We start from the raw sequence: 23865 nt of genomic DNA, 5'->3' as shown, positions 1-23865 counted from the left end.
GGTACACCTATGGTCTGTGCTGTTTTGATCCAGTCACTGAAAAATAAGTGGGATTCTCACTAATCTTTCTGAGGGCAAATGTCTTCAATTTTCCACTGACCTTCTGGAATAAATATAAATAAAGACCTGTCTCTCTTGTGTTTCCCCTCCATGCCCTCATATTCTAGGAGCAGAAGTCTCATGAAGAACAGGAGAATTTCTGGATGTTTGTCTGACATAAAATTGCAGCCAATCCAGGATCTACATATGTCACACTTATCAGGTGGTTTTTCTTTTGTATGGCAATTACCTTTTTTATTTCATACTGAGAAGCTGGAAACTTACAGCTTATTATTATTAATAGTAATTTATGCCTGTGTAATAATTTGAGAATTTATTGTAAAGAAAATGAGAAGCATGACATTTTACAAGTAAAATATTCATATTGGTTGTTGGTGTTCCTGTGCCCGCTTGTAGACTTTACAACATTTCTTTGCCTAAATCGGCGTCATCCTTCTTGAGGGTAAAACCCTCTTGAACAAGGCTCCTGCCTATCATGCTGAGGGTTTTGGCTTGAAACTTGCTACACTTAGCCATTGAAGGTTAACTAGGATTATGCTGTCACCCGGCGCCTAGTGTTGGCTGTACCAGAGACTATTAATTCCAATACAGTCACTGAGTAATTCTTTGCTTGAGATGTTGCTAGTTACTCAACTTCTCTGATATTGTCTCTGGTTTGTTGGTTACAAATTTCATAAATTAAAATTTTAAAACATGTTTTTCAGATATAAGAAGTTACTTGAGTCTCCCAAATATTTATACTTCTATTTATTGCTCATTTTAGATCAGCTGTGTTTTTATTTTATCATAGCTACTGATAAGTGCAATTGGAAAGAATAGTTTTGTGATAGCGTATATTACTATCTATGTCACTTTAAAATATGCTTATTTTCTTTTTGTGCTTTTTTATTTAACTAATAAAAACTTTTATGTGTATTAACTTTTCTCAACAGAAGTATGTCTAATTTATTTTTCCTAATTCTTTTCATCCTTCAAGTTAGATCATAGAAACAGAAGGAACCAAAATTAAACTAACAGACCCATTACTTTTGTAAGGAACTTTTAATTCATGTTGCTCTTCTATTAATACAGGTTCAGTCAATAAATCCGGCAACATATGTTCAAGTTCTTCTGAATCATTTCTACCTGGAATTTGCAAAGAATTAATTGGTTCAGCTTTGGATTTACTAGGACAGAATCATGAAGAAAAGAGTATAGCAGATAGTCTCCTAACTAATTTGTTTACTATTTATACTGGAGTAACTGCCATTTCAAATGCCTATGAACAACAAGATGAAGAAAGTCAAGAGAATTGTAAGCTTAATTGTTACTAACATAAACAAAATATTCTACACTGTTTATTCTGTCATGTCTTACACATAATAAGTATAAATGTTCCTGCTTTCATTTGCAGACCTGAGATTCTGATTAATATTCCTTTTTTTGTAGTTTTCTCTCTTGATCGTGCTACTCAGTCCTGCAGCATAAGAATTACCTCTGCCTTTGAACAACTTGTGGTTCTAACAAAACATTGGCTTAATAGTTTCCAAAAGTGCACTGATTCCCTAAAAATTGATGAAGAATTGAGACAGGGTGTAAAAAACTTGGGAGGTTATTTACAATTACTATTGCAGGTAAATTATATCCCCTATATTTTCATATAAATAATTGAAAGAAAAAATAATCTAGAGCTGTGTAATGTATATACTCTTATTATATTATTGGCCGTAGACTTTGTAACAACACTCTGGCACACAATGCATATGATCACAAGCTGACTTGGTAAGATATATGATAAAGATGCCTACAGCAATTTTAATTAATCATCTTCTCCGTGAATACTTTGCTGGATGAATAAGTATATAGCACTTTCCGCAACTATGCTCCGTAGTTATTCTTTTCTTTTAAATGGTTCTGTCTCTTTAGATATTTTTTAATTTGATAGACTTGTTGTTTTCTGTTCAGTGCCATTTTATATAAACTTATTGATTATGAGTTTTTTAAACCCATTTATTATTTCTTCTATTCTAGTCTAAGATGTATTTGCAGTCATGGTTTTTAATCCTGCAGTGTAATTGTAATAATTTTTCTGTATGTGGTTGCGAGGTTGGCTCCCTTTTTATTTGAGACAGTGACTGAGCCACTTATTAGTAATATAAGGATATGATATTGGTAATGCTTCAGGATAGTTTAAACACTGTTTTATGTGTGCAGTTGAAAACATTTACACTTTCATTGCAGAAGTTTTCTAACTAAATTATTATTTTCATTTCTCAGGGTTGTTGTTCAGATATATCCTCAATGGTAACAGAAGCACACAACAAAATAATCCAAATAGTGAAACAAGCAGGAAAACATGTAGGACATTTGACAGCACTTACAGGATCTGACCTACACCTTTCTGAAGACACCAAAGAAGATGCAACTATTTCACAGGTAAAAACAATTTAGTTGAATACAACACCTTTAAAGATTAATATCAGAATTTTTTATGGACTGTGACTATTCCACTGGATCAAAATAAAGGTATCTTCTCAATACTATAAAAGTATATTCTTCACAGTAGTAGTGTGAAGGAAAGATTTAAAATAATTAAAATGTCTACACTCAGATTTTCATAGTTGCACATTTAATACACTAACACAGTGTATCTTTGTCACATCAATGTAATATCTGTAACATAAAATTTGGTCCTACATAGCACCTTGGGAATGTAACAGAGTGTTTCTCAAGTCATTGACTTAAACCCTGAAACCCTGTTTATAACCCTAAGTCATATAAGTATACTGATATAGTTAAAGTGGAACAACCTCCCTAGCGTGGCTGAAATTATACTGATATAAGGCATCTTTATGTTTGTATAACTTATTGCCATATGGGATGAGGAATAAACTGTCCCAGTATAAGGTACCTTTATACTGATATAATTATCCACACTAGGGTTGTATCACTAGAGCTATTGTGGTAAAAATCTTACCTCTAATCAAATAGATGTACCAATACAAAATGTGTGCATAGACCAGGCCTCAAGGCAGTGATATAGCAGGTTTTATGTGTTTACACTGAGTCCTGAATATTAAAAATTGTTTTACCATGAGAAAGATAAAACATGTCAATAGAGCTAAGTTTAAAAAAAAAAAAATGTTGAATCCTGTGCTGACAGCCTGTATGCAGAGTTTGAAATTAAAATAATTTGTTTTGTGTGTGTTTTTTGCCACTAATATTCTCACTGTAAAAGTCTGTAACAAAAAAGAATTCTCAGAAATCTGAATTAGAGCTGAAGATACAGATTTCTCAAAGGGAAAGCTTTATCAGAGCCCTATTGACTACATTAGGTCTAATTTGGGCGTAAGGGTTGGTCTGTCTGTGTTGGTCAATTTGCCTAATATAACAAAATGTTACAAATTCCTTGATGCAAATGTCAGTTTTTTAAACCATTATTTGAACATTAAAAATATTGAATATTTTTTAGGAAGATTTTATACTTGCCATTTATGATGGAGTAGGTTCAGGACTGAAGAGTCTCTTGGATTCTGTACAGAAAAAAACAAGAGAGATGCAGAAAGAACTTTTGAAACAGTATCAACAAAATGAGGTGAGAGAGAGAGTTTGTGGCTTGAGGGTCAGTTTTTAGTGATAGCTGCTAATACTTTTATGCTGTAACACATATGGGTTGGAAACTTATACCTTGCTTTGTGAAATCCTGGAGTTCATACAATAATAATATATGATATGGTAGTATAGACTGTATATGCATCTGTATTTGTTATAGATAAAACCTCTGCAAGGTGTATCTTTGTTACTATAATTGGACCCTTTTAAAGATACAATATCAACTTAACAAAATCTTGTCTGAAAATGTTTTGCCTACTATTATGAAAAAATTTTCAATTACTGTTAACTTGACATAATGGAGGGGAGAAAATATTGATTTAATCCTTCAATTAGTTCTCCAAAGTTGGTCCCTTTTGCTCAAATGGATTCCACTGAAGTATTCGGTGTATTTTCAGTTTACTTTGTGCATTTGACAGTGCTAATTGTATGGAGTCTCACTGTATCCCCTGAGTATCCACTCAGCTTCCCTTGTTGTTTGTGGGGATCTTTCACACACCAAGAGGGAGAGAGAAACTTAGTGGAAAAAGGGAAAATATCATAAGACTTCAAAAATTGGCAGGGACACTCAAGGGCTGGTATGATACATGAAACTATTTTTAACTTATTTTTTGAAACTGACTACCTTTCATTGTACTAATAGCAAGCACATCTACTATTACTGCACTTGCTGTTAGTGTTACAAAATCCTGTCTCTATGCATCTTTAGAGGGTTAAGATAACTGTATTTCCTACTTTCTGCTGTTATAATTTTAGCTCCATTCAGCATTTTTAAGCTTGTACATAAACGTGAGTAAGTTTAGTATAGTCCAAGACTACTCACATGTTTTAAAGTTAGGCATGCACTTAAGCACTATGCTGAATTGGGGCCTGTAAAAGGATAGTGGCTTATTCCAAGTAAGCATCTAACAGCATGAATGCCAGAATGTTGTTGTTCATTTTCATGGTAGCAACTGGAATCAGGAATAACCTTCAAAAGTTTTCTGGGTTGCTAAGCAGCATTGGTACTTCCATTTTAGCAGCTGCTTTATTAAGTTATAGAATAAATACAGCAAATATATTTGACATTTCAATGAGTTGACCCTGCCACCTCCCCAGACACACTGAAATGTAAAAAGAAGTGACACCAGTGTTCTGTTTAACTTTACATAAGACCTCTGAGTTTGTTTAATCTTTATAATATAAAAGAGAATTTTCATATTCACTTAGAGCAATTGGGGTAGTAGTGTTTTTTCTGGTGGCAGCTGTGATATTTTAATTATACATTAGGCAATAAAAGTTTTGCATGAAAGCATATGTAACAGTATTCACACTTTTTTCAGAGCAATGTTAAAAAGTTGGGGTTTGTATCTATTTTTTTTTTTAATGAAGGCTTTTTGATTAAGATTTGTAGCAGAAAATCATAGGCTGACGATTTTAATTTAAGATAGACACAGTTGTCTGGGAAATGGTAGAAACAGTGTTTTGTCACTTCAGTTAAAATAGTTCAAGCCCTTCTTGCATGCAGAGATTATTTTTAAAGCAAATTGGAAGAGAGCCCACCTAACAAATTTCTCTAAAATAAGGTGCATGGTCTTGGTATTCCCCTATTATATATATTCGTTAGGTAAGTCTAAGGAGATACATGGTAGGGAGAGTTGCATAAAAAGGAAGACAGAAACAAAGACTAGACTCTGCAGCTAAATTTTTTCCCTAAAATATGTACCCAGAAAAGAGTCTGAAAATTCAGGAATGCAAGTTACAGTAGCCCTGGGAAAGATGCCACTTACACAGTGGGTAATTCATGTTGACAGTGAGTCTGGTAGCATTACAGGTAATGTTTTAAAAGGATGAAAAGTTATTTTAAAAAGTATTAGGCTGCACATAGTGTACATATCTCTTTTCAGCCTCAGGGTATACCTGCATTCTTCTTCTACCTCTTTTCTTCTGAGAATAAAAACTTGTATCTTGGACAGATAGTGTGCAAGGCAAATCCTACTCTTCATTTGTGTTTGAAGCTCTCTTGTCTTTTGTTTACTTTGTATGGGTCTTTCCAGAGTACGACAGAGCTTGTATAATCTATTTGCTAGTGGAAAGTAAGAGAACTTCTTTGGCAAATTCGGGACATCTAGAGCATACAATTCTGCAAAACTTAAGTTTCCGTTTTAATCAAAATGTACGATTCCTTATGCTTGTGCAGTAAACCTTCCAAATGTGACGCAGAGCAGTGCTCAATGGCTCTTTGAGCCACCAGAGAAAGCTCTTAGCTCTTGTTAGTTCCACTGCTGCTATTCTTAACTCTCTGGACAGCAGTGAAACTGGACCAGTGTCTTTTCAGTTTCATCGTTGTTGCTTGAGAAACGTGAGAAGAATGGTAAAAATAGCCGTTGGAGCTATTCCCAGTGCAGGAGAAATAAAAAATGAAGACTAAGGTTGAGAAGTGAAGAAACCCACCCTTGCTCACCTAGGACCAACTCCCAACATCTCATCCACAACACTCTCCCTTCTTTCTTCCTTTCTTTCCCCCTTATTCTTTCCTCTTTTTCACTATGTTCCTGTAACCAATCCCTTTGTGTTCGTGTGCCCTACATTCTTTATCCTGCCCTTCTCCTCAAAATTTCACTCATCTGTAATCCTCTCCCAGCTTTGCATCCTCTTTCTGAGTGCACACTCAAGCCAAAAGAGGGAATGAAGTGGGGGCCAAGCCTCTGTTATGCCATAGGGAGTCAGTGGCCATGGGAACAGGCTCCAGGGCTGCAATGAGTGCTATACAGCAGACCACCCCCGGAGCTATGGATGCATTTTGAAAACCTCTGTGATAGCCTTTGTGGAAGGAGCACTATTATATTGATAAGGAATTGGATAGTTAAATTGTTTAGCCCATGGCATAACTGGGGCTTGAAAACAAACCTTTTGCCCAAAATATGCAAATACTTACAATAATTGAATCTATTTTTACACTAATTGGTGCTATCGTGCCTGTGTTTTCCCTCACAACCAGCCCTGCTCCCAGAGATAAGGATTCACTCTGCCTGCCTCTTCCTCTCCACGACCCAATGTTACACTGGACCTCCCACAACTGGCACTGTTCCCAGGGAACTCAAATTCTCCCTATTCCCAGCAAATTAAATTTGTATTTTTAGTTTTTTGCCAAGGGTGGGGATTGAACAGCCAACCTGGTAAATGCTATTGTGTTTGCTTGTAGCAGAGACCTATGGAACCATAAGGGTCTTAGCTTCACTGGAGGGCAGTGCATATAGCAGGAAGCATCAGAGAGAAGCCAAATGGCATTGCCATAATCCTACTACTGAGAGTTATGATGGTGGTGGTACAATTAAAGTGGTCACTTCCTTTAGAAAAAGTTGAAAGAATAGTGTCTTCTTACTTGCACCTAGAATAAAGTCTACTGTAGATTTATTCAAATTTTTGCATATGCAGTATGAACACTATAAAGTGATAACTTTTTTATGAAATGGTTGAGAATTATGATAGAAAATTCACCTTCCAACTATTGCTTGTGCTGTAATTCTCTTCTGAACACTTTCCTCCTTAATCACATGTGCTCATTGTCCTGTCTCTGGGATATAGGTTTACACATTTTTCTTTCTCAGTGCTTTGAATAATGCATGCAAAATAATAATTAAAATTCCCTTTTTGTAGATTCAAAATCAAATAAAGAATAATGCAGTGGCTTTTGCCAGATGCCTTGAAAATACAATATCTGACTACAAAAAGGTAAGGGAACCCATTCACAAAATTACATCGTTTAAATGTTAACTTCAAAGGGTTTCTTGTTTAAAAGTTTAGCAAGGAAGAGGGATAAAAATTAGTACCTGTATGCATTGTGGCCAAGTTAATCTTGCTCTAAGAACTTTACATTTTGCATTTCTTTACTTAATTATCTTAACTATCTTATGATTGTATAAATATAATTTTTGTGTTTATTAGAACAGAATTTGGTTCATTCTTCTGCTTTACAATTTTTTAAAATAACCCTCCATGCTACTTGAATTCTTTGTGTGTGTCATCAAAATGGTGAGGAACAAGATATAATGTATTCTGACTTTTTAAAAGCCATGACAAAGTCCCTAACAAGAAGCTAGTAAGGAAATGAGGCGGTTGTGTGATCAGAAATATAGTATTATCATGGCTTAGAAGCTGGTTCAATGACAAAGGAAAACTAGGAATAAATTGTCACTTTTCAAAATGGCCAAATTAAGTGAGGTGACCTAAGGTTCTGGGGGTGCCTGTTAATAATCTGATAAAATGGATGATGTAGAGATGGCAGAATTTGTTGTTGGCAGAATTTTTGAGGCCATTTCTGGCTAGAAATGAGTGAGCATCTCCAGAGGGACTTAGTTTTAGATGTTTGATTATTGTGTTGTGGATTGAAATTCAGTATTGACAAATGAAAGATAATATACATTAGATGGAATAATTTGAATTGCTCATAGAATTTTTTTTTTTTGGTTCTAAATTGACTGTAATAACTCAAGGAAAAGACCTGCAAAGACTTTCGAAGGGCAGATAGGCGCCTAACTACTATATGAGCCTTTGAAAATCACCCCCTGACCCCATGTCACTCTGGACAGCCCAGTGAATACATCTGCTTGTTTTTCTGGTCGTCTCATCTCTGAAATTATACAGCAGAAATACAAGTGGTTCAGAGACCAACAAAACACTGTCAATTATAAATTAAAGATTATATTCATTTTATTTTCTATTTGATCTATCTGAAATCATTGATTTACATACAATTTAACTTATCAAACACATTTTTATTTATTTCAAAATGTCGTGTTAGATACTAGTAGAACATTCACTGTGTACGCAATAGCTTACAGCCTTGACTATTAGCACCGGGATTTACTTTGAATCAGGAATGGAATATTGACCAATTTATTGGTGTTATCTATCCCTTGAATGTCAAAAATGTTCTAGGATCTTACAGCTCCAGCTGGTGATTTTAAGACTTGCAGAAATTGCAAATCTTGCCAAAATTGTATTTTGAAACATAACATCTTCAACAACCCAACATCCCCATAATACATTGCAATAGTGAAGTGCAAAACTATGAACGCTGGTGTGACATTTGAACCCATGACCACATTTGCTATCAGAATGCTAACCACTAAGCATTACAGATGTCTCATAGCTTTCAAATAAATTGCTCTTTATTAATACAGAGAGAAATGGGAACTCAATTAACAAAAGAAGAATCTGCCCACCAGGAACTAAAGAAGGCAACTAATCTTGCTTCTGAATACTTGGAATTAGATCAGTGCATAGATAAAGTCTGTCAGATTATTACTACTTCATTACAAGGTATGTAGCTCAGCTTCTGTGTGTGTTGTACCAGAAAATTGTACACTAAAGGAGACCGGTGAAGTTAGAGGTTTGTGCTTTTTTTTTTTTGCTTCTTTATTTGATGTATGTTGGAGGTTAGAAAGACTGATGCTTATTTTTAATCTGCCTGGTTTTTTTAGGTGGTTCTTCGAGTAGATGTAGACATGTATTCCACTTAGGTGTGTGCATGCCCAACGCAACAGAGCTAGAGAAATTTGCCTAGCAGCACCCATAGAAGGTTGGCATTTGCGCCTTGTGGCCATAGCCACTCCACTGGCGACATGAGGCAGTGCCGCCCCAACCGTCTCACAGTTCCTTCTTCCTGCCTGTGCCTGGAGTCACAATTCTGCGTGATCTTAACTTCACAACATATCAACTGGTTTTGTTTTTCCCCTTGTATATAGTTAGTAGTGCCATTAGTGTCAGAGTAGCGTTCGTTGTAGTAGTTTGTTTCCCTCGGTGTTGTCCTCGCTGGGGTTTAAACATTATCCTTTGTGTGGGGGGTAATCCCCACATGTGGTTCTTCCTCTGCCTTGGTGCTGCATGACCTGCAGATCGTTTAAGGCAGGGGTGGGCAAACTTTTTGGCCCGAGGGCCACATCGGGGTTGTGAAACGGTATGGAGGGCTGGGTAGGGAAGGCTATGCCTCCGCAAACAGCCTGGCCCCTGCCCCCTATCCATTCCGTCTCATTTCCTGCCCCCTGACTGCCCCCCCTCAGAACCCCCGACCCATCCAACCCTCCCTGTCCCTTGACTGCCCTGACCCCTATCCACACCCCCTCCCTCTGACAGGCTCCCCTAGGACCCCCAACCAATCCAACCCTTCCCCTCCCCCACTCCTGGTCCCCTGAGTGCCCCCTCCCAGGACCCCTGTGCCTAACTGGCCCCCACCCCCCCCACTCCTGGTCCCCTGAGTGCCCCCTCCCAGGACCTCCTGCCCCTTATCCAGCCACCCCTGCTCCCTTACCATGCCACTCAGAGTGGCAGGACAGGCTTCTTGGAAAGACTGGGAGGTGGGCAGGCGCAAGCCGCGCTGTCCACACAGCCAGGAGAGGGGCCAGGCAGGACAGTCCCGCGGGCTGGATGTGGCCTGCGGGCTGTAGTTTGCCCAACTCTGGTTTAAGAAATGGACTCAAGTGGCTTGCGACCTTCGCCTGAAGCAGCATCTGCTCGAACAGGCCATGTGGCCTGCTTCAGTATCGAGGTCTTCATTGGGTCGGAGATCACGTTCAGGTTCCAAGAGTGCTGCAGCTTCACATTCCAGAGCAGGCTTTTCTTCAGAGACACAGATGAGCCATTCCCTGTCGACTGCGCTGAGGAAAAGTTTGCATAAGATCAATCAAGACCACTCCAGGTCTCCAGGTGAATCTTCTGCTCCCCCAGGAAAATGTGGACTGGCATGGAGTTGGTGCTGGTGCACCTAATGAAGCAGATACTTCTAATCCTTCCCCAGTACCAAACAGGAAGGTTAGAAGCCATGTACTGTTGACTCCAGTTCTGGCCTCCGGACATCCATTGAGTACAGTACCAAAGAGGCAGATGCAAGTACTGACTGTTTCTATGTCGGCAGCATACCAGGCAGTTACAGACTTCCTCCACCTTTTGGTTGCGATCTCTCCTTTGGTCCAGGACTGTCATCTATAGCTCTGTTGACTGAATGAGCCGCTGAACCCTCGGGTCTGTCTGCATTGCACCCCAATGTTCACCCCTCACAGGTTATATAAGCAGGGCTGGTACCGGCTTCAGTATGGGGGACGTCAGTATCAGGAATCTCCTTGGCACTGCTGCATTCAGCACTGCAAATGCTTCTGTGGTGCCTTTCACCACCCTCAACATCAGTACTGTCAGACACTCCAGTACTGCTTCTTGCTTCCAGCACTGGCATGCTTTGTATTGATGGTACCACTTCCATCGGCACTGCCACTTCCTGCCTCGTTCTGGGCAATGAACAAATCGGACCAGATACTTGCACTCTCTGGTCTCACTCTGCCTTGATCTCAAGCCTCCTCTGCATCTGAATTGGGATCATTATCCTCCTGTTCTCCATCACCTGACCAGCACTGGGAGTCGTTGATGGACCACTATGGGTACCAAGATTGGCGCACGTCCTGTGGTTGGGATGGAGGCATCTGGCCCAGCGTCTACTGGCCACCAGTGCCTTATCCATGTCTGTGGCCTCCATGGAATCCGTGGGATACCCCTCAGTTGCAGAGGTCCTGCTATTTGTCTTGCTTAAAGGTGAGCTCACTGGTCAGGTCTATGGTGGTGACTGTTGACCTGCCACAGGCCCAGGCACTGGCGGTCCTTCTCCCTGTTGACCTCCAGAGTTGTCCCATCCAGGGCCTCATCTTCATCTCTGCACAGTTCTGTGCTGGCCAGCTCATCCTTCCCTTCGTACACTGCAGTCCTTGGGGGTGGCCATGCCAGTATTGTGGGACAGATTCCACAGGAGAATGTAGTCAGGCTTGGAGTTCAGCCAGTCCACATGCCCTCCCCTCAGTACTCTCCAAGTACCCATTTGGTCTCCTTGGTGCAGAGCTCTGTTCCTGTTGTTGCTCCTCCCTCCTCATCTTCCCCCCTTTGCGGGACAGGCTGGCCTGCTTTCACAATGCTTGGGGCTCGATCACCACTGACAGCTGAGTCCTAAGTGCTCTCAGATCAGGTTATGCCATCCAGTTCCTCTCCACACTTCCACCCCATCCATCCTCCCCATTCCTCTTCAGGGTCCCCCTCACAAAACAGTGCTCCTTGAGCAGGTCTGCTCTCTACTGGCTTTGGGAGTGGTGGAAGAGGTTCAGCTGGAACACCAGCGTCACGGCTTCTACTCCCGGTACTTTCTGGTACCCAAATTCAAGGGAGGGGTAAGACCTTGACCTTCATGGCCTCAACAAATATATCAGGTCTATGTCACTCTTATCGACTATTCTCCCTGCATAGTCTCAGAACGACTGGTGGTGTGCTCCGAACCTTCAGGATGCCTACTTCCATGTGGCAATTTTGCCAACCACAGAAAGTTTCTTCAGTTTATCGTGGCGGAAGGCTACTGTCACTACACAGTGCTTTCATTTGACCTCTCTTCTGTACACCAGGTTTTTACAAAGTGCATGGTCATTGTTACAGCATATCGCAGGAAGAAGGGAATTCACATCTTCCCATATGCGGATGACTGGTTACTTAGGTGCAGATCCAGAGAGGAAGTTCTTGCTCACATCAGCACCACACACTGTTTGCTCGACTGTCTGGGTCTCATAATAAACACCTGGAAATCAACCTTTGTTCCCACTCAGAAAACAAAGTTCATTGGGGCTCTGTTAGATTCTGTGATGTTGAAAGCATTTCTGCTGACCAACCGTTTTCAGACAGTTCGCTGTCTTTGCCTCATTCTGCCGTCTCAGCCTTCCATGACAGTTCAGATGTATCTGAGGCTTTGGGCCATATTTCCACTTGTACACAGGTGGTCCAGTTTGCAAGGCTGTGCCTTCACTCCCCTTCAAATGTGACTAAGAGTGATTTACTATCCCAGTCTTCACCCTCTAGACAGACAGGTCAGTCTTCCTTTACAGTGCTAGACTCCTTGCAGTGGTGGATGTGTCCAGAGAACATTTGCCAAGGTGTTCCCTTTGTCCGGTCTTTGCCAACCAGATTGTTTTTTGCTGATGACTTGTGGGTGGTGCACCTGGGGGCCCCTAAAAGTGAAAAGGCTGTGGTCGGAGTAGGAGGCCTCACTCCATATCTACTTGCTGGAGCTTCAGGCCATTTACAATTCATGTCATGCTTTGTGAGACTGTATTAGAGACTTGGTGTGCATATTTACATCATGATGCTATTGTCTTTATTATGTGCAGCAAGCAAAGGGGAGCATGCTGCAGGTTGCTCTGATTAGAGGCAATCAGGCTGTGACTGTTCTGCGTCGAGGAGAACGTTGCTTTGATAGTTTTCACTTGCTGGGGGTTCAGAATGATCTTGCAGACCATCTCAGCAGGCATTTTTCCCTGAAGACACATGTCCTGGGTCATCTTCACAGCTTGGGACATTCCAATAATTGACCTGTTCGCTACAAGGAACAACAAGAAACATCATCTGTTCTGCTCTCTAGAGGGCATCAGTCCAAGCTCCCTGCCAGCGCTTTCCACCTCATCTGGCAATTGGCTCTCCTGTATGCTTTTCTCCTGGTCATCCTTCAGGCTTGCTCAAGATCAGGCCAGGCTCATTCTCAAAGCCCCAGCATGGCAAGACCAGTGTTTGGTTCTTCTTCGAGTGTTTACTCATGTCGATCCCAATGAGGTGTGTGCGTGCCACATGCACAGAAGCCAAAGGTTTTTCCCCTAGTGGTACCCGTCGGGTCTTTTCAGGCACCCCCTGGAGTGTCACCTCCACGGTGCCATATATAGGGTCCTGCCAACCAGCCACCACTTCGGTTCTTCTTACCTCCTGTGACAGTTAGCCGGAACACTCATTTTCTCTTGCTTCAGCAAGCCCTCTCCCTAGTAGTCCTCAATTGTTCTTTGTAAATAGTTAAATTAATTAGTAGTTTTAGTTAGTTTAGTCACAGTATAGTTAGAATTCCAGTAAGGAATTGTTCTGGGGGTTACCTCCTCCCCTTTTTTCTCTACCCTCTCCCACCACCGGTCCCTGGGGTTTAAACCCTGCTTAGCTTGTAACAAGCATATGCCCAGGAGTAACCCTCACACTTCCTGCTTGAAGTGTCTGGGGGAATTTCATCAGAAGGACAGTTGCAAGATCTGTAGGGGATTCCACCCCAGGTCTCAAAAAGAAAGACCAGTGGTGAAAAGTCCTTCTGATGGAAGCTGCCCTCCATCCTCACTCGAAGCAGAGTTTGGCCGAACCTCAACATTGATGTGCAGTGCCCCGGCATCAACATGGGAGACTTCGGTGCCGAGAAAAGACTCTCATAGAGACACTCAACACCAGCAGGGCACTCTGAACAAAGGCTCCATACATGGTAGCACGTGGCACCACTTCCAGTCCCCAGTGCTCTGCAAGAAGACGAAGCCAAATAGGGGACATTCACCCACACTAAGACCCAGGACGGAAAGACTCAAGCGCAATGAGACCCGTGTTGGGCCACGCAAATGCGGCACCACCTAGCCCAGCATTGTTGACTGGTGTCCCAACAAGGGGTCAGTCGAGTTCAGCTCTGCAGGACTCCCCTCCTGGGAGAGTCGCAGAGAGGCTTTGGAGCTGCCCTCCATGCCATAGACCTTTTGAGGCAGCAAGAGAGCTCATTGCCTTCACGGCAACACTTCCACGCCCAGGCAAGATCAGGCACCAAGCTCAAAAGCAACGGCTCCCCAAGACCCTCGGTGCCATCCAGAGGCAAATCACGTTGGTCACAATCATCTCAGCACTGATCCCCGTTACCTTCAGGCAGCAGACTGGCAGTGGAATCGCACTGGTTCCCAATGTCCTGGCACTGCTCCCCTGCACCGGTGGCACTGCTTCCCCATGGTCCTCTCAGAGCGAGTCCTCACAATTGGAGGTGGAGTCCTTTTGTGTCCAGGCAGAGCCGGCACAAATTGGAGCGCAGACGCTCGAGGTCAGACAGGGAGAGGCAGCAATTTTCCCCCATGCCATAGCCTGCGCAGTGGCAGGCTCCAGCCCAATGGTCGTTTTGGACCCCCTGGCCATTCTATTAAAGCCAGGGGTCCTATTCCAGGAGTTCGGTGTTGGTGGCTTTGGAAACCCTCATCTTCTCCACCTCCCTTGGTGCAGGACTAGCCACCCCATGCTGCACTGGAAGACCCAGTACCGTGCGATCCTCTCGGCATTATAGAAAGAGCTGGTCCCGGTTAGAGCCTCATCATCGCCAGACAAAGCAGTGGCCGGAACCTCCACAGCTCCTGTACTCAAGGAAGGTAGGGTCCACCAACAACTCCTGAAGAGAGTGGCCCAGAACCTGAGGCTTCAGCTTGAGGAGGGGTCTGAGTCCTCGGACCCCATGATAGACATCCTGGCCCCCTGGGAACCCTCCTGAGTAGCCCTGCCACTCATAGAGACCACACAGGATACCACCAAAACGTTGTGGCAGACCCCCACCTCCATGCCCCCAATAGCGAAAAGGACAGAGAGGAAGTACTTTGCCCCCTCTAAAGAGTTTGAACATTTTTATTCACACCCACCACTGGACTCCTTAGTGGTGGCAGCAGTGAACAAATGTGAACGTCAAAGGCACCAAGGATCCTCACCTACAGCCTGAGACATGAAAAAACTGGATCTCTTCGGGAGGAAAGTCTGTTCTACTGGGAGGCTCCAGCTTCAGATTTCGAGCCAACAGGCGATCCTCAGCAGGTGTAGCTTCAATTCCTATGGGGCTATGTCAAAGTTCATGGAGCTTCTGCCCGAGGACTCGATGGCAGCGTTTTCTGCCTTAGTGGTAGAGGGTAGGCTTGTGGCACGGGCTTCACTACAGGCAGTCCTGGATGTTGCCAATTCAGCCACTTGGACCATGGCTTCAGCAGTGGCCATGAGAAGGAGCTCCTGGCTGCAAGCATCAGGGCTCCCATATGAGGTCCAACAGACCATCTCTGAGCAAATGGACTTGTGGCTTTGTAGCCTTAAGGACTCAAGAGCCACTCTCAGTTCCCTTGACCTTCACACCCTGGCAAGGACCATTTTAAGCCCCCGCCTTGATTCTACTAACCTCAGAATAGGCAGGACTATTCTAAAATGTATAATAGAAACCACAGGAGGAGGCCTCCTCCTTCATCTCAGGGCTCTGGGCAGGTGAAACAGCCCTCTGGACAAAAATAAACCTTTTGAACTGGTGCACCCGAGGGCAATGCACCAGTTCAAACACCATATCCAATGATCCAATCCTTTTTGTGCTGACTGTCCAACTTCTACCATGTGTGGGCCCAGATCACGTCAAATCGCTGGGTGCTCCACATGGTAGAACTGTGATATTCTCTCCAGTTCAGCTCCCTCCCATCCTCTTTCTCCGGACCCTCTTCAGGGACCTCTCTCATGATCATCTTCAAATTCAGGAGGTGCAGTTGCTCCTAAGAGCAGGAGTGGTGGAGGAGGTTCCTCGGGAGCTAAGGGGCAAGGGATTCTACTCCTGTTATTTCCTAATCCCGAAAGCCAAAGGTGGTCTCAGACCTCTCCTAGACCTGCCAAACCTCAACAAGTTTATGAAGAAGCTGAAGTTCCACATGGTTTCTTTGGCCTCCATTATCCCTTCTCTGGATCTGGGGACTGGTATGCAGCCCTTGACTTGAAGGACGCATACTTTCATATATCCATAACCTTGTCTCCCAGAAGGTTTCTCAGGTTTGTGGTGAACCACAATCACTATCTGTTCACGGTACTCCCTGTCAGCAGCATCTTGGGTGTTGACCCAGTGCATGGCAGTTGTGGCCACTTTCTTGCAGAAGCACCAGGTGCAGGTACCTCAACGACTGGCTGATCAAGGGCCACTCCAGAACACAAGTGGAGGCGCATGTAAACCTGATAAGATCAACTTTCAATGAGCTTGGCCTACTAATGAATGTGCAGAACTCAACACTATCCTCCACACAGATGACAGAGTTCATAGGGGCAGTGTTGGACTCCAGACAGGCTAGAGCATTCCCAATGGAATCACGGTTTCAGAGCCTATGCAACATCTTACAAGATCTCAGACAATTTCTTACCACTACAGTAAGGAATTGCCTGAAGCTCCTCGGTCACATGGCCACCTGTACTTACGTAACGTAGCATGCCAGACGGAGGCTCCAACCCCTTCAGGTGTGGCTAGCCATCGGTGTATTGACCAAACCAGGACAGTCTAGCAATGTAGTCACCTTTCCTGGACGGTTCTCAAGTCTTTCCTATGGTGGCTCAACCTGCAAGTTCTGTGTGCGGGGATTCTCTTCTCCGGACCTCAACCATCACTTTCCCTGGTCGTGGATGTGTCAATGATGGGGTGGGGAGCGCATCTGGGGGACCTCAGGGCCTCTGGTCCTAAGCAGAGCTCTCACTTCACCGCAATATCAGAGAGCTGAGGGCAGTCCGTCTGGCATGCCAGACCTTCCAAGCAGGCATCTTCAGCGGCATTCCTGGCCCAGGTTCTGACCCAGGAAATCTGCAAGGCTGCAACATGGTCCTCAATCCACACTCTTACTTCTCACTACGCCATTACCTAGCAGACTAGGGACGATGCAGACTTCAGCAGAGCGGTGCTTCAACCAGTGAACCCATGAGCTCCGCTGCTGCCTCCAAGTTCCTGATTGGGAGTCAACATGACCAAGCACTTAAAGAAGAAAAACAGTTACCTATCTTTCGTAATCGACATTCCAAGACCCACCCACCTACCCTTCTGTCAGAGCAAGAAGGAACTGAAGAGGCAGCAGGTCGGCAGGACCCTATATATGGCGCCATGGAGGTGCAACTCTAGGGAGCACCTGAACCAACCCCACAGGTACCACAAGGGGGAAAACCTTCTGGCTATTGTACATGTGGAAAACTCTCACATAATTGGAATGGACATAAGCAACACATCTTGAAGAACAACAGTTACGAAAGGTAGGTAACCATTTTTTCTCTGGCCTTCTTGCACTGTTTAGTCAGCCTCCCATTCTGCTTCTTCTCCATCCCAACTTACTCACTCAAAACCAAGTCTGTGCCTTGCATCCTGCACTCAAGTCCCTACATCACGTGGCATGGATGAATGAGGAGGAAGAGCAGTGTTCAGTGGCTGTTCAAAAAGTTGTCCTCAACAGTAGAAAACCCTCCACCAGGATGGCCTGTTGCTGAAAATCACTTCCATTTCACTGTGGTCACTAGCCTGAGGAGGCCAGCATTGCTTGGATTCTATCCAGGACATTTTGGAGTACCTGCTGCACCTTCAGCTGGGGCTTGTGTTTAGTTCATTGAAAGCGCATCTGGTAGCAATTTTTGGCATTTTATTCCCTCCCCATTCAGAGAAGATCAGTCTTCTCCAGTGCCATGGTATCAAAATTCTTAAAAGGGCTCCTTCATCTACATCCCTCCAGCCCGGGAGCCAATTCCTCTGTGGGACCTTAACTCAATCCTTGCAGCCTTAATATAATCTCCATTTGACCCTCTGGCATGTTGTCCCTTTTTGCCATTGTGTTTAGAAAATTTCATTCCTGGTAGCAATAACATCCACACAGAGAATGAGAGTTGCAGTCTCTGAGGGCAGAGCCTCCTTATACACAATTCTCCAAAGACAAAGTGACTTTACAGCCACACCCAAAATTTTTGTCTAAAGTGGTTTCTCAATTTCATTTGAACAAGGTGGTCTATTTACCAGTATTCTTTCCTAAGCGGCATTCATCTATAGATAAGCAGCATCTACACACCTTAGGTGTCAGGCAATGTCTAGCCTTCGATGTGGACAGGACTAAACTGTTTTGTGCTTTGCCTCATTTGTTTGCATCATATGCAGATTACATGAAGGGTCAAACAGAATCTTCACAGAGGACGTCCAAATGGGTAATATCTTGTGTCAGGACTGCATATGAAACAGCTTACTTTATGCCCCAACAGCAGGTGCAAGCAACGTCTGTAGCATTCGTCAGTGACATTTCCATATTGGACATAGGGCTGCTATGTGGTTGTCGATACATTCATGAACCATTATGCCACAACCATTATGCCTTCCAGGGTGGATGCAGGCTTTGGTAAGTCCTTTTTTCCCTGCAGTCCTTGTTTAGGTAGACTTTGAGCCCTGCTTCCAGGGCAGTGGGAGGTGTACTGCTTGTGAGTCACCTAAGTAGAATGCATGTCTGCATCTACTAGAAGAAACAGTTACTTACCATAACTGTGGTTCTTTGAGATGTGATGCAGACTTGTATTCCTCAATCCACCTTCCATCCCCTCTGCATCAGAATCTTGTTTCTGGGCATTCGGTGCAAAGGAACTGAGGAGGGTCGGGGCAGTGCTGCTTCGTGTAGCTAGGGGAAGGGCTACGGCCATGAGGTAGAAGCGCTTCCCCTTTAAGGGTGCTGCTAGGCAAACTCCAGCTGTGGTGAGCTCGGTGTGCACATACTTAAGTGGAATAAATGTCTGAATCACCTCTCAAAGAACCATACTTACAGTAAGTAACCGTTTCCTGTGCCTATCAGTATCTTCCTTGTTTCTCGTGTCTTCTGGAAGTGATTTGGGGTCTTCCTCAGCCCTTACCTGGAGGAACACAGTGTTCAATCTTTAATGAAATCTTCTCTTCCCACTCTTTGTTAGGCATTCAAGTTAAATAGGTTTTAACAATAACAATATTTTAAACTGTCTGATTAATATCTCACCCTTCCCCCCCAACACCTCCGAACAAAATTTTTTCTTTTAATAACAAGGGTGTCATAAATGTACTAGTTCTCCAGTCACCGATATAATTTTTTTAGGAAAAGGGTAAACTAGAGTTGAATTTGTAAGGTGATGACAAGTAGGAGAAAAACTTTTTGTTGAAAAAACAGTTCCAGGCATAAAGAAGCAGGTCACCTTTAACAGAATTTAAAGTATTTGTTCCATCACTTCAACATTAATAAGAAAGAGAATTTACAAGTTTTAAGTCATTTACAACCGCTGACATAGTTAATTACTGTGTTTTCACATTCCTGGTTTCACGTGACCTGATAATCCTAAGGTAACTTTCCTTTGCATCCAGCCTTCCTTATGTTTAATTTTCTGTCATATAAGTTACAGGGTAAGGGACCAGGCACAAATAAGCAAATTAAAACCATTGTTCCCATGATACTCTAGGTTGATCTGGTGGACTATATCAGCATTTCTTTGGTGGCTCTTGAAGAATTTAAAGATTCATATGAAAAAAAAATAAGTTTTGTTACTACACATGGTTGAGGAAAGAACTTTACAAATAGTGAACCAATAGGATGCTATCCTACTGAGTCTAGAGACAGACTAAAACAATATCTTTATTCCATTCATATCAATTCATTGTTGATTCTGAAGCCTAATTAAAAAAAACGAAATGTCAAATTTTAACCATTTCACTGCTGATCATGTTACAGAAAACTCCCACTAGCTTCTTTTGGATTATAGGTATACCTGCTGATTGCGTCAGCCTGAGACTATAGGCAAAGTCTTGAGCCTTTTTTTTCCCCAACTGACTCCTCATGTTAACGTCATAGTCTCACAATAGATTTACTAACATACTTTCAAAATACGGTATTGTTTCTAACAGAAATGAAAGAAAAGATGTGCATGGAAGTCACATGCTGCTTAGCAAAGTAGTAGCATTGGTTCTTTTTGCTTTTGTGCTCCACAGGATCATACAGAAATACAACTCAACTCAGAAGCTATACAGAAAAGATTTGCATCTTAGTTGGGCATTTTAATAATTACTGCACTTTATTTAGCTTGCCTTCTGCTTCAGCAAACAGTCCTCACAGAACAACCAAGTCTTTTATGGTCACTTCTGAATTGGATTCTCTCGCCAAGTCACTCATTATAAGTTTTGAACTTGAACAAGGACATAATTCATTGGCATCTCAGACCATTTGTATGCAAAATAGCAAGACTGAAGAAAAACAGCTTGAAACTGGTGAATCTACTTGGAAACAGAAAGGGGTTCCAAAATGTGAATATAAACCTCAGCCTTCAGCTACAAGTTCAGGGAAACTTTCATCCAGTGGGATACAGTGGGTATAAAATTAAGGCATTAAATATAGTAGACTCCTGCATGTAGGAAAAAGTAAACATTATGAGCTATCTTTTTTTAATGAAAGAGAGACAAGGAGGGCATCTGTTTTGTTTTTTTTTTGGGGGGGGGGGTTGAGAAGGAAAAATAATATATCTCGGAAGGTTGAAATGTGTTGGTAATTTTATCAAGAGCATGGACAGTGTTGTGTGAAAGTAGAGGACTTGAGGTACAAGAAGATATGGTACATTGAATTGCACAGGAACAAATGTAAATCCAGAAGACTTTACATTAGACTTACACTTAAGAAAAGTACAAACGTGTGAGTATTTTTATTCAAACCTATATCTAACTGTAGTAAATTATAGAGCAACGTACAAGAAGTAACCAGAAAGTGGGTTAAAATCTAGTCCAAGAATAATATGTAAATAAAACAAAATTATTGAGAAAAGCTAGGAAATTCAGTGTTAAAAATGGGCACTTTATCCTCCATTCATAATGTAGCCTCACTTTAATGCATGATGATTTATTAAGGGTGCAGTGTCATCCTTACCACTATATTTCCTGGCTTTTTTATTTTTGGTTTGCCAGCTTTAGTATTTTTGAGAGAGGTTTTTGGTATCTGTTTTCTTAGGAAAGATGTGAAAGGCTACAAAAATTATTGGGTAAACACACATTTAAGGGGATAATAGGTTTATAATCCCTCGGGGTAACGGCGGGGGTTACAGAGCTCAGATAACATTAATGCAGATTGACTGTAATGATTCATGTTTCAAAGTATATCACAAAAAACAATTTTCCTTGGTTTTAAATCATTTTTAGTGCTATGCATAGAAGTTTAGAGGCATAACACTTTTAAAATATACAAATAAGTCACCATGTGAGGCAGCTGAGAATTATGTTGACATGCAGCCTACGCTTAATATGTTCATACTGAAATCTTAAGGCCAGGTTGAGCCTAGCTCTTTGCAGGTGCACAAAGGAGAGGGAAGGATACAAGGCATCTTTCCCAGAACCTCATCATGCTCCTGCATAGGTACAGGGCAGAATCACAGACTTCAGGAAAAGCAAGGATTCTGGGTGAAATCCTGATTCCATTGACTTCAGTGGGGCGAGGGTCTTTCCCTCTCAGTCCAATGCTGGCAATGGGCTTACCAAAGTGGTTGAGGACATGGCTATCTTCTCCTCTACACCAGTCACTAGACTAGCCCACTGCATCCCAACTGATATTGGCTGCTTCTGGGAGCTTTGGCTAGCTACAGTCTGGCCCTAGTTGTACTAATGTTGAAAGATTTATAAGAATATCTTGGTGACTTGTTCTCAGATCACTTATTATAGTGTTTACTTCCTTGTTCCTTTGTGAAATATACTCAGTTGTGATTCTCTGCAAGGATAAAAGCAGATACCTTTGAGACTATTTCATTTTTTATAATAGCTAGAGTAATAGAAGCAAACGTGGACTAAATCTAGGCTACAATGTGTCAAACTGATAAGCAGCTTTTCTCCTTTCCACACCCCTTTTGAGTTGGCTGTAGTTTAAAAAAGCTATAGTACTTCTAGGTAGAGCTAATGATTGCTGTGAAAATCAAGGATAATGGTGCATTTGAGAAGTGTTTGTTCTTGAACACTTGGAACTGAGAGATCATAACACAACATGTTCTAATCAGAGCAACTGATTTGCTCAGTGGTGTTGTCCATCCTAGTAATGAGTGACATTTACTGCCTGTTGTCAAACCTTTCAACCAAGTATTCAGGGATAGCGTGCCTCTTGATAGATTCCCCCCACACTCCCTTTTGGAATGTAAAACTTCCTCTCAAAGATAATTACCTCTCTTGATTAAATTCAGTCACCAGATCCATGCCATTTTTGTTCTTTGTTCCTTTCTCAGCATTTCACCTGGTCTTGTTAGTCAATGCTTTATTTGGTTATAGTGTGATGGAGCAGAAATGGTGTTATCCAACTTTGGACAGAGCAGGTGAAATCCTGGCCCCATTAAAGTCAATGGCAAAATTCCAATTGACTTAAGTGAGGCTAGAATTTCACACAGCAAGTAGTAAAGTCTGAGTACACCAGAAATTATCCTCATTTAAGTGATATAAGTGAACAAAAAGACAATAACAATATAAAAAACTTATCCCCTGTGACTTTAGTAATTGGATGTTAAGAATTATTATAGGATGAGGTTTTTGTATTTGGGAAGCTGTAGTTATATAATAAGCAAGCAAATATACTATATGCCAGTAAAAGGATAAAATGCACTCCTTTTGCAGTCATTTCTTGAAGTCCTCTTGAATGAAGTAAAAGATCTGCAAAATGTGATTTTATACTACAGCAACTGGAACACTAAGTGACCTGAAAAATTGGCTGTAAGTTAAGTGACTAGAAAATCAATCACCTGTTTTGTCAACTAGAAATTTTTGTTTTCCACTTTAAATTTTGTCCAAATATTTTGTGAACAGTAATTCAGTGATTTTGGCAACCACTGTATAAACTGTATTTCTCTGGTCTTTGCTATTGGGGAAATAAAAGCTTTGATTCAGTTTGTAGTGCACATACAGTACTCTCCTTAAAATTCATATAATTTAATATCTTTTCCAGAAATGTTTTGCAGTGCAGTTATGTTTTGTCAATGTGTTTTTCAGAAACATTGACAGAACATTTTTATTGCTAGGAGCATTTGTCATTGTATCACATAAAATGTGATATTGACTCAGTTAATCACTTTCCATTTTCATTGAGAAGAAATGTAAAAGTTTATTCATAGTTTGACATAATCTGCTATTAGGAACCTTTGTGTGGCTTTAAAAAATCAAAAAGTGGAATCAAACATATGTTTACACCTTGTGAAAAAGTGCTATTTTGTATTTGACTGAACTTTTAAAAATGTAATTTGCTGTTCAGAATCATGTACTGTGTATATAACTGTAAACTATTGTAAACAGTAGAATCAGATTGTTGAACCGAGATCAAAATTGCTATAATTTAAGACACTAATAAACATCCTATTAGTTTCCATTTTTATAGTTGCTTTGAGACCTATCTATGGTACACCTGCTGAGAACATAATAGTGTGTTGCAAAATGATAAAATATTCCACAGAAAGCTAAACAAATCAAATGTCTGGGGTGTTTTTTTAGGGGGACTATTTCACACTCAAACAAGGTTCTTTAGTTTTGTCTCTGTTAACACACAGTATCGTTACACAGATGCGGGTTGGGGAGACAGAGTTCGAAGTAATACTGTAAGTTAGTGTATGATGAAATCAGATCTC

The 23865-nt window shown here is 41.8% G+C and overlaps 1 protein-coding gene across 2 annotated transcripts in view; it reads left to right on the top strand.

The window, feature by feature from the left end:
• The window catches only part of KIF14 (kinesin family member 14), a 71620-nt gene extending 48007 nt beyond the window's left edge, over positions 1-23613 (top strand). Inside the window, exons 23-31 of one of the 2 annotated variants that reach the window (XR_012669679.1) lie at positions 168-262; positions 1132-1353; positions 1489-1673; positions 2317-2475; positions 3512-3634; positions 7291-7365; positions 8817-8955; positions 18487-18620; positions 20222-20311. Coding sequence is in view for 1 of the 2 variants with exons in the window: in XM_048860000.2 (XP_048715957.1) it covers positions 168-262; positions 1132-1353; positions 1489-1673; positions 2317-2475; positions 3512-3634; positions 7291-7365; positions 8817-8955; positions 20222-20604 (1381 nt within the window). In the remaining variant the exon portion in view is untranslated. Of the gene's footprint in view, positions 1-167; positions 263-1131; positions 1354-1488; positions 1674-2316; positions 2476-3511; positions 3635-7290; positions 7366-8816; positions 8956-18486; positions 18621-20221 lie in introns of both variants that reach the window. The other variant, XM_048860000.2, reaches the window with a different exon arrangement.
• The last annotated feature ends 252 nt before the right edge of the window (positions 23614-23865 follow it).

Source organism: Caretta caretta, chromosome 8, assembly GCF_965140235.1.
Source record: "Caretta caretta isolate rCarCar2 chromosome 8, rCarCar1.hap1, whole genome shotgun sequence".
In the NCBI taxonomy this organism is placed as follows: domain Eukaryota; kingdom Metazoa; phylum Chordata; order Testudines; family Cheloniidae; genus Caretta; species Caretta caretta.
Note: the sequence above shows the minus strand (reverse complement) of the source record. Positions and strands in the feature narration are given on the sequence as shown.